The sequence below is a fragment of the Tyto alba genome, unplaced genomic scaffold, assembly GCF_018691265.1.
Source record: "Tyto alba isolate M040663 unplaced genomic scaffold, T.alba_DEE_v4.0 Super-Scaffold_16, whole genome shotgun sequence".
Lineage (NCBI taxonomy): Eukaryota > Metazoa > Chordata > Aves > Strigiformes > Tytonidae > Tyto > Tyto alba.
This window is the reverse complement of record NW_024881278.1, coordinates 7370878-7388993: the sequence shown is the minus strand read 5'-3', so window position 1 is coordinate 7388993 and position 18116 is coordinate 7370878. Positions and strand designations below refer to the sequence as shown.

At 36.4% G+C, this 18116-nt stretch overlaps 1 protein-coding gene across 14 annotated transcripts in view; it reads right to left on the bottom strand.

Moving 5' to 3' along the window:
- Positions 1-1421: 1421 nt before the first annotated feature.
- CCDC88A (coiled-coil domain containing 88A) overlaps positions 1422-18116 on the bottom strand; it is an 80943-nt gene continuing 64248 nt past the window's right edge. For 2 of the 14 annotated variants that reach the window (XM_042789399.1, XM_042789400.1), the window contains exons 27-34: positions 16697-16780; positions 15436-15639; positions 15058-15129; positions 14002-14082; positions 12299-12564; positions 10174-10663; positions 5758-5857; positions 1422-5213 (exon numbers count right to left, since the gene is read on the bottom strand). In XM_042789399.1, the coding sequence (XP_042645333.1) occupies positions 5793-5857; positions 10174-10663; positions 12299-12564; positions 14002-14082; positions 15058-15129; positions 15436-15639; positions 16697-16780 (1262 nt within the window). In that variant the 3' untranslated portion in view covers positions 1422-5213; positions 5758-5792. Of the gene's footprint in view, positions 5214-5757; positions 5858-8717; positions 10664-12298; positions 12565-14001; positions 14083-14433; positions 14521-15057; positions 15130-15435; positions 15640-16696; positions 16781-18116 lie in introns of those variants that run through there. The other 12 variants (XM_042789391.1, XM_042789392.1, XM_042789394.1 and 9 more) reach the window with 10 other exon arrangements.

The following is an 18116-nucleotide window of genomic DNA, read 5'->3' as shown; positions in this document are numbered from 1 at the left end:
ATTTTTTTCTCATCCTCTCTCCCACCTAAATGAGTAAGACCCCCTTCTAACAGGCTGTGTGTTGAAGACTGAAGCAGCAGAAACTCCGTGCAGTAATACTGTGGCAACAAGCACCGCCCCCCCAAAACCCAAAGACAGGAGTAGTGGAAGCAAGAGACAAAATCTGAGTATGAGGGGGAAAAGGGCTTTTCAGTGAAGCCTAACAAAAATGTCATGTCCAAACTATGTCAAAAAGCAAGTGGTAGTGTCAACAGAAGTTGAAACGGAACAGAAATAAAGATTACAGAAGAGTGAAGAAAAAACACATCAAAGGACTTGCCATCTTCAATGACTACTTGCTGCTGCATCACCCTACAGGACGCAATGCTAACAATACAGGGAAACACTTCAAAAGAAACACAAGGCAGAAACCAGCCAATCTGACTCTGTTTCATTCTAGATGGTCAAGACCATGAGCAGAGACCATCATAAACATTTATGTATTGGGTTTTACTTTTCCCTGTAAGGAAGTGCAATCTTTAGTTCTACAGAATGAACAACTCCCATTAACGAAGTAAGAAAAAGCAGCTTCTAGGGCAAGGCAAGTTACTTCACAAACATCCTCATGCTTCGTTTCTGAAGGATTTGGCACCTGTTCTGAGGTGTGAACTTAACAACAGAGTACTTCATGACACAGCAGTTTAAATTCTCCTCTCCACCTTTGAAAGACACAAACCAACCCCCCATCTATCATGGCAGTCATCTCAAACAGGAAAGAAGTGACCTGAAAACGTTGGAGCTCTGGGCAGAGTCACTAGAAAGATGTCCAGATATATGGGACTTCGTATGTTAAGATGAAGTTAAATAAAAGATGAAAAAGGAACATCTGGCGTTTGGGAATAGTGGGTTGATTAATGAACTCGATTGACAAATGCGTTACTAAATTAGCTAGATATTAAGATACAGTCTTATGTGTCTTTACAAGTAAAATTTATCTTACCCTCTGCCTGCCACTCACTCTCCTTCTCCTTTAACCTTTCTTTGTAGTACCCCCAAATCCTTTATCACTTAAAAAAAAATATTAAATTTGACTTGCCGAGGTCTTTTTTAATCTAGAAAGCTTTACATGTGAAAACCTGTTTTCAGGACGTGCCCAGTAACAGTTTACTATGCTTCACAAATCTTAAAATCTGTAATACCTAAAATTTAGCCACCTTTGTCCTCAGAAGAGATGCTGAGACTTGTCTCAGCAAAAATAACAACCAAGCAAAATCAAAGCTTCAAATACTACTACATTTGGCAAATCTATAATGATTTCTTTTTGTATTTACTTATGAAATTAGTCTTTTTTTTTTTTTAATATCAAAATAGCATATAATTAAAAGCTACACAGGTCTACACAAATAAACAACACGAAACAAACTACACATTATCCAGAAAAATTCTGCTACAGTTTTTATCGGTTTCCTTCTGGAAGAAATACTGAACACATCACCAACTGACCACAACGCCATTACTTAACACCAATATCCTTCTAGTAACATCAGTTTCCAGAAAAAAAGTGTGTATAAATGTACACACAAAATAAGAATAAAAATTATTTGGTTTGGCATTTTAATAACATCATTAACAAATGTATACAATGGCAAACATTAAAAAAAATCAGTATGTAAAGGAAATTACAGTTTTAAATAAGAGTTTTTTAAGTTTTGTTTCACACCTAGGTACATTCCTTTAAGGCAGTTTTATTAATATCAAAGCATTATTTACATATACATTATCATCTAAATCTAAAAATCATACATGAGCTCCTTTGTTGAGGCTGCCTCACGTCTTTGAAAAAACTTAGAAAGAATATGTGTTGGGAATGTTATGAAACCTTTAGCAGACTATCAGAAAAGTAAATTAAAATTATACATAGTGTAGTACTACAACCTCTTTTGTGATCTTGAACTAGCAGTGACAGATTTGGCACCTCCTGCGGTAAAAAGCTGTGTACTCTCCTTGTATGCTGTGCAACAGTGGCTGCGTTCTTCCCCTGGGAGTTCGTGTTTGAGAAAATATGAAGTGGCTCCCAAATTCATTTTCTGGTTTTATTTTATTTTAAGGGCACAGACTGGAAAGAATAAGAAAGGAAAAAGAAAATAATTTAAAAGTCATCAGAGCACGGAGAACCTCCTGCCTGCTCTTCTGTTCTGAAACTTCTTTGCGAAAGAACGTGCTGGGAGAAGTAGGTTCTGATGTCTTAAATGCAAACCCTGGCTGTGATTGCACAGATGCTTTAGGAGGGTGCAATAACATGCAAAAAGCCTGCACAGAAGTTGTGACAGGTAATCCTGGCCAGCTTAACAAACACGGAAAAGAGCTGAGCTAAGAAATGAATCGCCAGGGGACGCCCCCGTGACAGAGGCGACACGGCCATGTGCGGCGAGGGCAGGTTACACGTGCCCAGCAGCGCTCCTCGCCACGCAGCCACGGCAATACGCCACTCTTGCCTAAGGCCCAGGGTCTCGGAGGATCTACCTGAAGACACACACACAACTGCTCGGATTCTGTGAATACAAACAGCATTTGGCACTACAATTTAAATCTGTTAATTCAAGACACGTATGTTCTTCTAAAAATAGTAACGCTACTAAATAAATGGCTTGGGTTCAATAGCTTGAAATGCACCAAAAATCCTCTGTTGTCAGATAGAGTCCAGTCACAATCAGATCCTGAAATGAGCTTGAAAATATTGCAATTTAGAATCAGGAGATATTTTCCTAATGTTATGGTATTTCATATCCTCTTTCATAACAGCTGTGCCTTTAGTAAGAGCTGCCAGCATTCCAGATTTTGTGCCTCTGCCTTGGAATTCTGTAAATGGAACTCTTCCCTCAATCTCTACAGCTCTGCCGATATTGCAGCACAGGAGTGGCACCAGATTCTTACTGCTTAGAGCACGCCAGGGCTGCGGCTGTCTCACCCGGTCCTGGGGGAGAAACTTGGCCGTGCCCCGAGCTCTGAGTGCTCCGCAGAACACACAAATTACCTGTACACAGGCTCTGGCACACGGCTCCTCTTCTGGCCGCTGCCATCCATCCCACCCGCCCCTCTGGTGACATCTCGTAGCTGTCACTGCGCGGCCCGGAATGCCCCGATTCCTTCTCAAAACCAACACGGTATCAGTTACAGCGCAGGAAATTATTCCAAATGCAACTGAGCTCAGGCTGCCTACAAAACCACGGTGGAGCTGGATTTCAGGAGTGCTCTGGGCTTCAGATCACTCCTGAGATGGCTAGTTTATGTTGATATTCTGCAAAACTCACCATGCTGCCACTGAAATCTGTGCAAATCTTGACACTGAGAATAAGGGACCAGAAATGGATGCTAGTGTGAGTTGGTAATCAATTTTAATTAATTTTAAATTTTATGAAAATACCAGATTTTAATGAAATACCAGAAACGTCTTCAGGGGAAGACTGGAAATTCTATACGGTGGCAAGCTGCAAAATAGGTCATATTTTCTCTTAAGAAACACAACCAAAAATGTTTAAACTCTGTGAAAACAATCCCAGGCTGAACCAAGTATTTATATTGTAAAAACAAAATATTCTATTTAGATCTAGATCTTTTAGCACATTTTATCCTAAAAAGTATTGCAGAAGGAAGTCACTTTCGGGAAAAAGAAAAAAAAACAAACAAAAAAAAAACCACACCAAGAAAATTTGCCCTTCTAAAGCTTATTGAATTTTCCTCCTTTTTTTTCCCCCCCTTTTTGACAAAATTTCAGTAAAATAAAAAAATGACTTGTCAGCATGCTTTTGAATCTGTTGAACTGCAGTATCTCTCCAGTGAAAAGTGATTCTGTTTGTTCCAACTGTCCCTGACAACTGCAGACTTTGGAAATGATAAAACCTGTAAAAGCCTCAGAAAACGAGCTGTTCTGAAGGTGAGGAAGCTGTAGTGGCTCTCCCACACGGTCTGAGCAGCAGCATGACTCCTCACAGGTACCCAAATGGAGATGGCTGGGAGTGAAAGTTACCTGGGGGACACCAGGAGGTTACACGGTTAGCCCTTTAGAACAGGGATATGAATGTCCTTACTGGTTTGTAATAAAATACAATTATGATAATTCATTTTGGATCTGCTTGTAAGTTCATGTACACTTCCTATGAGCTCTCTGCAAATGCTTTCACAACAACAAATGTATGCAACTACTGAACGTACCAGTAACATTTGTTGACTTTAATATAAACCAATAATGAACAAAATGTATCTTACTAGTAAAAGATAACCTTAAGGGGAACTGATTGTAAAATGCATATGATATTATTTACATTTCTTTTTGCCATCAAGAAACCTCCTAAGCCACGACCAACTCATGTCAAAAGACAAACAAAAAAAAATTAGTCAATACACAAACACTGTAAGACAGTCTTATCCTGGAAATGCCATTTGTTGAAAACAGCCTTACATTAAAATAAAAGTTATAGAAAAATCATACCTGACAATTTCCTGTCAGAAACATATGAACATATATATGCAGAATAACTTGGGAATGTGAAAAACACAAATGACAAACAATTTCTATATAATACGATTATCCCATGACTCCCACTTTTGTTAGTTATCGAACTTTTTCATGTATGTAAACAAATTTTTCTCTTGCAGTATGCAACAAAAATCAGCATAAACCTTTTTAAGAGCAATTTCATGCAGATTATTCTAATCAAATAAGGCAGTGAAGTGCCAGTAAGCTGTGAGGTTTTTGTATCTGTATATACAGTCAATTTCAACAAAATACTACAGCATTTATTTTAGATTTACAGAAGTAAATACAAACTGCTAGTTATGGGGGTTTTTGGCTAACTATTAGCAGAAGCTTAAGCAAATCAGTGGCTAATTTCATAAACAGAAGATGAAAGAAGTATTTTGTTTTCCCTGGAGTAATTCTTGAGACCTTAAAATTCTTGGTCCTTAGGGAGATGAGAACTGTCCTTTATTCAGTAGATCTTAACAGTGCAATGTGCAATAATTCCTAAGACCATCTACAAATTTTCGGCAGTAGACTCCAGTAGAGCTCCTTGATTCAAGGAAGGAAGAAAGGTAGGTAGGTTTTTATTTCTTGCCTGCTCTAGTCACGAAGAATGTAAAAAATTCCCTTAATTTTTATTAGATTCCTACAGTCGCTGTCTTGTTACTTCAGATATAAAGGCTTCATACTGAGATACTGAAGGACACTTTTCTCTCTGTGTTCAGTTGAAAGGTAGAAAGAGAAAAGAACGTAAGAAAAGCTTAAAGTGTAGAAGTATAAAAAACAGAGTTAAGTCACTAACAGAACTAACAGCACTAATAGCATGCATCAAAGATGTTTTAATGAAGTCTAGAGAAGGACAGAATGCCAAAGACAAGCTTTATAAAAAGGCAGTTTCCTTCTAGTATAGAATACTTTATATTAAACTGTTATTTTAGATTTATCTGTCCCTTTCTAAGAACCGACTTCAATATTACTTCTTAATGTGATCTCTCTGAACTTTCAGGAGATTAGAAAAATAAAAGCCAATGGAATTTTTACAGGCAAAAGGCTAAATGGAATGAAGTTCCCTGCCTACACAGGCAAAATAACTGCTGTAAAACAACCTGTTCTGGCTTAACTAATAAGCAAGACAGAAGCCAGTGAAGCAAGCAGTATTTACATCCGGTTAATGCAATGTGCAGTTGTTCTTATATGTAATGCTGTTAGTTTGTTGTAAATGAAATTAATCTCATTTACATTTTGGGCAGGAAACTCACCACTTGGCCCACATCTCATGTAGTGGGTAATAGAATTAGGAGCTTTGTTGCTCCCTAGACCTGCTTTTTGAATTTCTGCTTTCTGGGATAGCTTCCACATCTGCAGAGAAAAGCATTTCATGTTATTCATTGTGTTGATCAGGACATGAAAAAAACCCTCATGCATTAAAATACATTCTACTTATTAGTAGAGCAAAAGGATACATAAACTTTTTTTTTTTTTTTTTTTTTTTTTAAGAGGAAAAGACAAGAGGATAGGGATAGAAGAAACTCACTGGAAATGCCTCCTCAACTACACTCACTAAAACTCATCTTAGAATTTAGAATAATCAGTTATTATTTTCAAAGGAACAACCAGATATACTTAACTTTTAGATATATTAACCCTAAATTTCTGCCTGTATGAAAAGGGGAAAAATAAATCAGATGTAATCAAGGTTGACAGATCCTAGCAGAGAACTTAACTCATCTTTGTCTTTTTACCAGCTACACATTGACAGAAATGTTCACATTCAGTTCTGTAAAACAGAAAATTATCTTTGCATGCAACAGCTTGAACGTGCAAAATGCAGTATCTTAATGTACTGTTCACTTAAAGCAAAGCATCAAGCAAACCTTTAACTGCAAGCAAATTATTGAGCCTGAACAACAAAACCTTTTTTTGGCCAGCAGCCACGTATTTAGTGTTTATAATTACCATGCAAATCCCTAACTTATCATTTTTAAAGGCAGCAGGGACCCAGGAACAAGCAGGTGCACTGTGTGTTTTACAGTCAGCCATGTGAACTGCCAAGGAGCAACAGTGACTGGGTCTCAAAGGAATTTCACAGACCCTTCCACTAGTTCAGCATGGACTGAAAGAGGCATCCATGATGTAGGTATTGTTAAACCCTAAAGACCAAAAAGTGGAAAAAAAATATATTCCTTCTGTACATGAAAACACTTGTTTTCTTTCATATGTAGTAAAGAAATGTTGACAATTCATTTTTCACAGACATGAAAAAGTCTCTAGCAGCATGCTTTCGCTGTTCCAGCTGAACTCAGTGGAGCAAAAACTGAAGCACAGAAGGTTATCCTCAGAACTAAAATGCAATTAATTACAAATTTATAAAACAATGCAAAATAGCAGCTTGAGCTGGACAAGGTCAGCCTAGAACTCCCATAGAGGATCTGAGACACTAGTGTTCAAAGACACTCAGTTATTCTGAGGCCCTTTGTGTTTAAGAGAGAAGTTGTTTTAATGCTGTCGTCCCCCGACCCCAATGGGGTAAGGTAAAACACAGGATAAAAAGGCATTAAATATCGGGCATAAATACTCACTATCAGACTGGGTTTGTATGTGAAGTCTTAGTGAGCTTAGTGCTGTGAAAAGAAATGAAACAATGCAAACTGAAGTGCCCCATGGGCAGTGGCTAAAAAAATGTTCTTTGTCGACTTGCTAGCAAGCTTTATCGTCACCCTGCAGGGGTAACCTTTAAAATTTCTCTCTAGGCCTTGGCCTTGCTCGTGATTACAATCAGGGTTCACTGGTCATGCTGGAGAGTTGGTAATAAACGTATCGGGAGACAATAATGGTATTTTTTGTAGCTGTGACAGTCTAAGGACCTAAGCAAGACAAGGCTGGCAAACGAGGTATAAGCATGCCTGAAAGCTCATCCGATTTCTTCAACAATACCAGTTGATCTAAACCTGAAGATACTACCTCTAGCTACAAACCTTATTCTGCTCATAACAAGCAGTCTCACTGGAAGACACAGGCTTGCAGTCAGTTAAGAAAAATACAGATATTGGTGGCACAGTGTAAGTTTGTAAGTACTGTCAGAGCTAAGAAGATTTTCTCTGTAATTCCTTAAATAACTTGCAAAATTTATTATGCACTTGTCACTTCAGATAACAGCACTATTCAACTCAAAGCTAATTCAAACACATCTATAGATTAATAGAAATGAAGTTGAATGACATAACCCAAGATCAGAACACTGATCTCACTGTGTGAGAGTGTGTATGAAATTAAGGTATTTCAGATTTGGATTTTTCTTTCATGGGGAGACAATTCTAGAGGGAATACAGCAGTAACTAACAGCATGCTGTGAACAACATGGAAGAGAAGAGAGAAATTTATCATCCCAATAATAACGGATGCCTGCAGATATGGTAAAGGATGGCTGCTTTACATTTTGGAACTGTAATTTTGCCCTCCACAGAATGTCTTTGAAACATCCCATCTTCTCCTCTTGCTCCTTTTCCCCACCTTGAAATGTAGCTGGAGCTCTGGAAAGGGCCATCTCTGCATTTTATTACCAATTCTCCTGTATGAAATAGAGACCTTATAGACTAATTTATGGGGCGTCTGTTGCTTTTCCTTGAGGAGCTGTGTATTTGCAGCACTATTCCTTTCTAGTTAAACACTACAGAATTAAAGTTCAACCCACACAGCAGTACCATGACTGCCACCAAACTGCTGGCAAAGTAAATAGTAAAAATCAGAATATTATATTATTTTTGATATTTATTTTAAATATTTTTCCTCTAGATGTATTTTCTTTTTTTTTTTTTTTTTTTTTTATAGTGTACGTAATTTTGGACTGCAATAAGTGGCAGTAACTATTTCCTCTTGCAAGAAAATGCTTATGTCTAAAGCTTCATGTAAATGTAGTTTAACGATGATGCAATTTTAAACTCTGTTTATATTTACAATTAAGAAGTTTCAAGAAATTGCAGAGTCAGTGACAGATTAAGTAATTACTTTTCAACATTCCCTATAGCTGATCATCTGGAATTTAATGAGTTATTGGCTTACACGTACCTATACTCCTGTAATTTTGCAAGCAAACTTCCTGTTACTTTTTCTTTTATTTAACTGTTAGTTTAACAGTTCTTATGTAATTTTTGTTACACACCTTGTTTTCTATCCTATTAGTGTTATTTCTATTGAGAAGAAAAAATGAATTTCCACCATAATCAATACAGGTTTTTATTACCACACATCACAAGGAGTCTCATATGACTCTGTTATCTGACTCCTAATAAAACCGTACAATTCACCACATTTGTACACCAGACGTGGAAAGACAAAGCATACAAAAGGGAAAAGGTGGAAAGGGTCATTTTTTCATTACAAGTGCTGCGCATCATGTGACTATTTATTACCACTTCACAAGAATTACCATTTACACTTGGGATTATGAATGGTCTTTGTATTTATTAATGTCCAAATATTTTAATAACTGTGAACAGTAATTCATATTTCTTGTGCAAGCTAGAGGCACTGAATTATTGGGCTAAACTTGTTCCTTATGCAAAGTGCATTTATGCCAGGACATGGCATAAATGAAAAGGGCAAGACACTGAAATCTCTCTAAATGCTTCTTTTCACTAGTATCTCATTTTTGAAAGAAGGGAGGAAAAAAGTATTTTTACTCCAAATACATAATCAGTGTATAACTGATACATTTGAAAGCACAAGCACAACTGAAAAGTACCATCTTTGTACTGAAAATGATGTTGTTCACTGTGCCATTTTTGGCAATGCAGCATGCGATTGGTTTAACATGCATTCAGTAATGTACAGGAAAAAAACCAAAATATTTGTAATGCATGACAAATAAAAATATAGCTTGTATTATAAAGACTTTTAAAGGCATGCAAAATATATACAGTGCAATTAAAGTTTCATGCAAACTTTGGTGAGGTTACAATTTTACATTCAAACATGCTAGAGTAAACAACTGAGCCCTATGCCATTGTTCTTGGAAAACAACCACCCACAGATCTAACATGAAATTACTTTTTCATTGTAGTGAAAATTTCTCTAAACCCAGTGGACACTGAGAACACCACCTATATGTTAGACTTTATATATATATTTAAGAATACAACTTCCTTATACACAACCATACTCATACCACACAGTTTTATTATCTTCAGAAACCAGCAGTGGGGATTCAGCCTCATTAGTGTTTACACAGGTGGTAGGAACAAATTCTCTAGTTAGAGCTGACCGTAGGTCACTATGATCAGATTTCTGATTAGCAGAAGGCTGTTCTTGACTTTTCGGTACTGATCTAAATGCTGACACATTTGCCTGATCCGTTGTTTTGGATGTAGACCTTTGAGGCAATCCACTTATATTACTAACTAATTCAGTGTTAAGGGATAAAAACGGCTGAGCCACTGTAAATGATCCCGTGCTGTCATTACCAGATATACTGACTTTATCATTAAACACACTCGTGCTTAGCAAAGTTCTCTCACGCAAATTTGACCTTTCCAGCCTTGAAGCCTTAGGCACATCAGAGTTACATCCTAAATTACGTGGTTTAACTCTATTAGCTGCATCGCTTTGTGGAACACAATCTACCCTGTAAGCCACACAGTGAAAAGAATTAGAGGATAACTGGTGTGCTGAGTACTCACTAGAGGTTGATGGAACACTTCTGTCAGCGGTGGGTGGTGCTGGATCAACTGATACAGGTTGCCTACTGTCCTTAGACAAAAAATCATGAATGCTTGTCCTTCGAGTAGTTCCTTCTGCTGTAGAAATCACGCTGCTTGCACGAGGTAAAGTAGCATAAGGATTGCAATCTCTTGATTGTCGCTGTGATACAGTTGCCTGTATCTTTTCTTTAACTGATTTGGCCTTCCCTGGAGTGCCTGATGTAAATTTTATTGGAGAGCTAGTAAAGTAGGTGTCTTCAGTTTTACGAAGGCTGGGCCTTACAAGCTGTTCTGGTCTAATGGATCGTCCATCTGAGAAATCAATTGTATTTTTCACACTTAACGATCTCACAATACCACAACCGGCAGATGGCTGTTTTCTTAACTTTTCTTTTCCTGTCAGCTCCACAGACTCGGATAAGCTTTTCATGACTTCATCTAAAAGATTCTCTTCACTTGCAGATTTCATCTGTCAAAAAAATAAAACATCTTATACATTTGCACATCATAATTTTGACATTTCTTAAGCAATCTTTATGGATGTAAAACAAAAAATTCTAAAAAGTTGTGTTGTTTTTTTTTAATAGAACTAAAAGTGGTATTAAACGTTTATGGTACATACTGATGAGTTTTCTGTTTACTGCTTGTAAGAAAATACTTTGAAAACTAGATGTCAGACAGATCACAACTATCTGGAATTAGTTCCTGTAAAACTGATTAACTCAACAAATCAGATAATCAAAACTTCAAGTTCACCTTCTCACTCGCCCTCTGCCATCACTCATTAATACTTCTTAAGCACTTTCATACAGGCTACCATTTTAACGTATACTGATCATCTGGAGCTAAAAGCTTAAATTCGCTATATGCTCAAATAATAAAGACTGAAATCTCAGAAGGTAATACAAAGCACACAACCTTTAGGTAACCTTGGTGCCTAAATTTATACCAGACAGCTCCCAATTCTTTCTTTTTTTCAGAAAAGACTTCAGAGCTAGAAAAGGAAGTTTAGGTGAATGCTATTCACAGACTCAGTGGAGAAAGACTGCAGTCTTTTTCAAAATGGTGAAAGAGACAAATTGGAAAGAATTAAGCTAAAAGCATTAAGGAAATGCTCTAGCAGAAGACTGGAAAGAGACCTCCTGAATACCCTTCCAACCTGAATGATTCTGTGATGCTATGAAAGGGATTCTGTGATTCATGAACAGCACTGGACTAGACTTGATGACTCAGGTGTCTTCTTTTATTTCTATTGCCAGAGGAGCACTGTCTAATGGTTAAAACCCAAAAATCCTTGTCAGAGAGACCATAGGTGAGAGGTCATTTTAAATAACAAGAAATCCAGAAACACAGTCCAGACTCAAGTCACAGACTACCCCAATCAATTCATCTGTGAATATATGTTTCAATTTCAGTTGTGTCATTAAAAATAGATGGAGTCTGATCCTTATTCTTCATAGGCCCTAGTCGCAATAACTGCCTTGCTTTATCCTAGAGCACTTCTGGAGTTTGGACAGATCTGCTCAAGAAATCAGAACACTAGCAGAGACAACGTGATTTTGGGCTTCTAATAAACTGTCACTGCTTTACCAAAATACTCTGTCTTATTCCTCTTGGATTTTCAATGAGCTCCAAGGTAATTTTTTTTTTTGCCCAGTAGAGTTAAAAAGATGAAATTGAAGCAGACAAGAGTCTCTCCTCAGGGAATGAAGTAAAGGGTCTTCCTTCCTGTTGATGTAAGACAGCTCTTACTGAAGACAAGCGCTGAACTGGAGAAGAAAAGTAAATCTACCTTGAATTTATGGCCTTCCATCTCAACACCAGTGAGCATACCATGCAGCAGTACACTGGACAATTTTGTGCAGTAGAGATAGACTTTCTTACCTAATGCATTAGCCTGGAAGGGGTCAAGCTGGGAAATTCCAAATGATTTTGTGTGTAATACAACAGGTACAGCTTATCAGGATACAGGCCACACTACTTGATGCAGGCGTAACCAGTATCTCCACAAAGTTTTAAAACAATTCTACTCACTAGAAGTGTTACGTTAATTCTGCCTCCATATACGGGATAATACATAGTTAAAATACTTTTTTCAACTAACCTCGCCTGAGGTACTCTTGTTGCTTTCTTCTAAAAACTGCTGCAGAGTAACAACTTCACTTCCAGGAGAACTGGTTTTGATCTGTTTTCCACGACTATCCAGTGTTTCAGGCGTTCTTTGCTGGAGCACAGGACTAGACCTTGTATGACCTTTCAAATACTGAATAGGACTGCTGCTGCTGCTAGACCAAGCCTCATGTTCGTGCAGCAGACTAAATTCTCCGCTGCTGTGACTCTGCGGCCTGCTTTGATTGTTAACTGCACCTGCTTTTGGGGTACATGGTATTATGTATTTCCATAAGAAAAATATACAAAAGCTGTTAAACAGTATAACCTTACTCAAATCTGGAACATTATCACATTCAGTTAACAATAACTCTATTTAAAATACTAAAAAACCAGTTGTCCTTTTTTACTCAAGCCAAATAGATTTTGAATACAATTGCACTCTCCTAACTTACCTCTTACAGCGCTTTAAACATGACATGATAGCTTTTAAATAAAAAAACCCCACAACCCTTTCACTCATAATCTGGGCCTCCATCTACATAATACTATATTCCAAGAAGCTAAAGATATGCGTCCATTCTTGCTCAGCATCACTGTGAGGCACACACTCGAATATAGTATTAGTGAGTTTTACATTAAAGGAAATACAAGGGATGGAGTGGAAAGAAAGTATTTTCTTCATAGTTCTTCAAAAGAACTATTTAGGAGTGCTGCTTCTCCAACAGTTTTGCCGCTACTTCTAGGTTATTACAATTGCGACCTGAAGGAAGCATATGGCATTAAATGCAAAATAAATTCCACAACACCAATTCTTTTCATTTTTCAATAATTGTGAAATACTTACAAAATAGAGTTGACTAATCAAGTATTTCATACTCCATGTTACTCCTAAGAAATGAACTTAAGTTTGAAGAAAGATCAGTGGTTTACAGTAGAAGTTTCTTACAGAATACTGTATAGAAACTGGGGTGAGGACTACCTCAAAGAATCTTTTACAGAAGGGAGCAATCAAACAGACAGAAAATAAACTAGTAAAAATCTTAATCTAGTACACATCTCTAAATTTCTGAAGAGATACTGTTTAATAAATACAAGCCATGAATATTAAATGAAGTCTTGAGTTGGCAGTGTTCTAGTCTAGTATGTACAATGGTCTCCAGACAGAATGGTCCTTATAAACAAAAATGTATCAAAGCTTGTATTATATGAAATTTAGGGAATATTGTTAAATCCAAGAATGTTAGTGATCTTTTAAAAACAAAATACAGAAGTTTACAGGATGGTATTACATATGTTATTTTGTCTGGTTTGTGTTGTACACTATACAGCTTTACAGCAGCAGTGCACACGTAGTTTGCCAGGAGAAAAAAATGAAGCAACTTCTATGCTTAAAAATAAGCAATTTTAAAATAATTTTTGGGGAATTCTTATTCTGTAACATCATTACTTGGGTTAGGTTTGGTTTGAAATAGTTTGAAACTTCTATACTAATATCACCCTTTTAATACTTTTTAAAAACCTAAGTTCTATTAATCCTTGCATCCTTTCCTATTTTGGGGAATGAAGGCTATAAAATGCTTCAAACAAAGCATGCTGTGGTGTTGTGGGATTTTTTTTTTTTTTTAACCTATACAGATTATTTTACAGAGAAAGTAATGGAAATTAAGTGTGTACATAAATTCACCTACAGCATACCTTTGACTTCATGGAGTGAAGCATTGTTATTGCTATTGCTAGTGGATGTTCTGCCACTATCAAGGCTGGCTGGTCTGGAAGCTAAATCAAAAATTAGGAGATGCCATGATGAACAGAATTTTAGCAGATGACACGGTACCTTTACATTCTGATCACAGAATGCTCACAGGCAGGAATCATGCACTAACTCACAGGCTGAGCATGCCCACTGTCAACAAAGAGGTTTCTTACAGATCAGAAAGCGAAGGGATTTCCAGGCAGTCCAAGAGGACACTTTAGAAAAGGGCACTACAGGAATAGTAAGGTATAGGGGAGAGGAAGAGAGAAATAGAGTCTATGTTTAGAATAGAAGCTGACTGGTTAGTGGGAAACCAGGATTTCACGGATGAAATGATGGGCATGCAGTAGGCTGCTTCTGATTAGGTCACTTACAACAGATTTGACAAGGAACCTTGCACATTGTTGAAATGCCACGAACAGGAGGAGCAAGAGCATCTGCACAGATTATGTCCTGTACTCCTATCCAATACAAGGGAAACGCACTGTTATTATCTTCAAAAATGTTTGTTGCTCGTACTAATTTTAAGTGTTTATACTAGATCTAGAATTTACTTCTAAATAATCTATTATAGCTTTCACTTCACAGCTTTGCTTGAAGGAACAAGTAATGATGTTATAAAATGCAGTACATAACAAATTTAGGTTTCACTGAACAGTAAAACATTGGAAAATCAGGCCAGATTTGTTTTTTTTAGGACTGAAATTATAACTTCTTTTATTTTACTATTAACTCAAAATAAATTTTTAAATGGGAAAATGTTTTGATCCTGTTCAGATGCACTTCATACTTTCTACCAGAGATACAGAATATCTGATGTAGCAGTTAAGAAAGAAAAGAATAATCGGAAGAAATGATACTATACATTCAAGAGATATGCAAATCACAGAAAGCATGCTCACTTGTTATGATGCCATTCACCTTTTTTTTTTTTTGCAAACTTTGTTAACATTCACATAATATATCCTTAATTCATTTAATTAAAATTCACATCTTACCATGAACTCTTGATCCTGTACTAGAATCATCACTAATACCTTGTGGACTTACATCTTCAAAGGATGTAGTATCTATACACAGAGACATAAAAGATGATGTAAAATAAAATAAAATAAAAATATTATCAAAATACTTATAAACTGTAAAATATACTGAAATATTTTTCAAACAAACCCATTTTTACTTAGGTAACATTCTGTAGGAAAAATCTTGAAACATTTTATAACTGCAGTTATTAAACCTATTCAGTATCTTAGCACTGCAACTCAATTATTAAGGTTGCTTTTTGCTGAAAAACTTAAAATATAAGACCAATATTTATATGACATTGCTGCTACACATAGTCACATCACGGTGCAAAAAGCTTCCACCTATACCTTTATTATTTAGCAACTGCTTGGATCTGAAGCCTGTAGAAGAGTTGACAGTTGCAAAGTTGATAGCTGTAGTAGAGAAGGCCATAGCTCCCAATTCTTTCCTCCTTTTACCCGTAGATATATCATCAGGACCCTCCAGATGCTCAGAACTACCTGTCCATTGTCCTCCTGCTAGGACCATGGACTGCACCAGGTCATTCATGGCTGGGATGCAAATGAAAGCAAATGATCAGCATGGTCAATGTATTTGCTTCGGTTCTTATTTTGTATTGCAAAATGCTTGACAGTTTTCTAAGCACTAAAAAGCATACTGAACACTGGAAGGTATAAACACAAGATCATCCATGTTATGACATGCAATCAGCTCAATGAATGAGAAGTGTTTGTAAGTCAGAGATTTCCTGTAGCTCAGTGTGGTTCTTAAAACTGCTTTTATTAGGTATAATCGCCATGCTTGTGCTGCAGTGGTATGCAATATGTATGTTAGAAGCTTTGATATTCTGTTTGCAATGATAAAATGAAATGAACAAGGATAAAATGGGCAAAGGTGCTAATACAATATAATGTCAACAATGATACGGGATCCTTGTACAGTGCAGGTTACTGCAGGGATACTGCAGTATTTTACATAACAAATAAAAGGATCTGAAAAAGATGACATCTGATGATATTCACCTTTACTTCACAAAGCTAGAGAAAATTGTCCACCCCTCATTATAAAATAAAATAAGTTAAAATGAAATAAAATAATTCAATACAACATTTTGGCAACAATTGATGAATATTTTAAGAGTGACAGACCACCATATAGCCTTGCGCTATTTTCTACGCTTTCCTTAAACAAAAAATTAACAGTGATTTCTTAACAAAAGGCTTATGACGTGTAATTTAGAACTATTTTGGTTAACACAGTGCACTGTAAATTTATATACACATAGAGAAGTGTATATAGACAACTATGTATACAAATATATGCAATCACAATGCACTGAATATATATATATGTATGTGCGTGTGCTTGTGCATGTAAATGTGTGGGTACGTGTGTGCACATGTGCACATATATAAAGTATTCAGTGCCAAGGTTTAAAAAAAAAAAAAAAAAAAGGAAAAAAGCTCCAGCTCCTTGTATTGTAGCAGGACTTGCACATTGCAAAATAGGAGGAAAAATACAGCGCAGTCCAGGGAGAGGTTAGTGAAAAATTAGTAATGGAAGCCAGTGTAGCCATTTAAAAGAAGCTGAACTGTCATAAAGTCTTACACATGGAGCGACGGTAGAAGGCCTTCATTTTGTCTTTTTCCTTCGGTCTGTTCCTCAAAAAGGGCAGTCTTTTCAGTGCAACCACTTTTATGTCATAGCATGAGGAAAAACGGAAACAGGGAAATGAAAGAAAAAAAGGGAGAAGAACAGATGGAAGTTAAATGTTGAAACTAAGGACAGAAATGAATGTCTGAGTTTAAGCTATGTATGCTATGCTAAAAACTATCATTCCCATGCTTCTGTGTGATAATGAAATGAAAACTACACTGAAATATGAAAACTACACTATGAAAACTTCAATATACGCAGAAATGCACCAAAAACAATGGTGAAGAGTGTAATTCAGTTTGAAATTGCTAACTGCCAAGCTTTTGAAAAATATAACTTCTTCGCAGATGATTACAGAAATTAACAATTACATACTTTTACTGTTAAAAATAACACTTCTTGAACATAAAGAAAAATGTGAAGCAAAAAAAGCTTAAAATGAAAGCAACTCTAAGTACAATTTCTATTTTGAAATATGTTCACATTATTATTATTTGAGATTAATAACTTTTGTAATTTTTTCCCCTGCATCTCTAGTAGGACACAATCCATTATTAGTCTTCACTTGTTACATGTTGTGCTTGTTAGTAGTTTTTGTCATCTACTGTTTTGTAAAAAATTACATGGACCTCATGTTCAATCTACTGTTTGTGTGCAGTGGTTTTAATATTTTACTGAAATAATCCACTTCAAATCTGTAATAAGAAAAATAAAATCAAGATTTATTGGCTGGAATGGTATACACCAACTTTTTTACTTGAAAAAAAATACCAAAGATTAAAGAAAAATAGCAAAAGAAAATCCAAGGTGAGTGTTGCTGTAACATTCTGGGAGGGCTAAGAGAAAATTGAGATACATAGTATCAGGAAGGAGTTAAAATTACAAACAGTATTAAAAGATGGAGGAGGGGGAAATCACAGGTTAATCTTGTCCTTAGATTCAGCTATTCTGCATTAGTAACTGATTACTGGCAGACACCTGCATTTTGAAGCATCAGATAAATGTGTCAGCTGACTGCCAAGCATACAGGAGCCACATGCAAACAACTGCCATGTGAAGATCCAGAAAGAAATGCATAATGAAATTACCAAAAAGTTCTTATTTATTCAGATATGAAAGCACTGTAGTCCAGTCTGTCAGCCCAAGATCTGCTTATTTTATCTTTCTGAAGTCACTTTTGGGACACATGCTTTGTCATTTGTTTTTGTTTTCTGCTCAACCAGCAGCTTGCTACACAGCAGTTTATATATACATACGCATTTACAAGTGCACATGAATTACCCTGAAAGAGAAGTATACCTCCCTCTCCATCATATTATTCTGTCTGTACTTAGAGCAAGAAGTTTACAATGAAATACATTTTACAACTTCC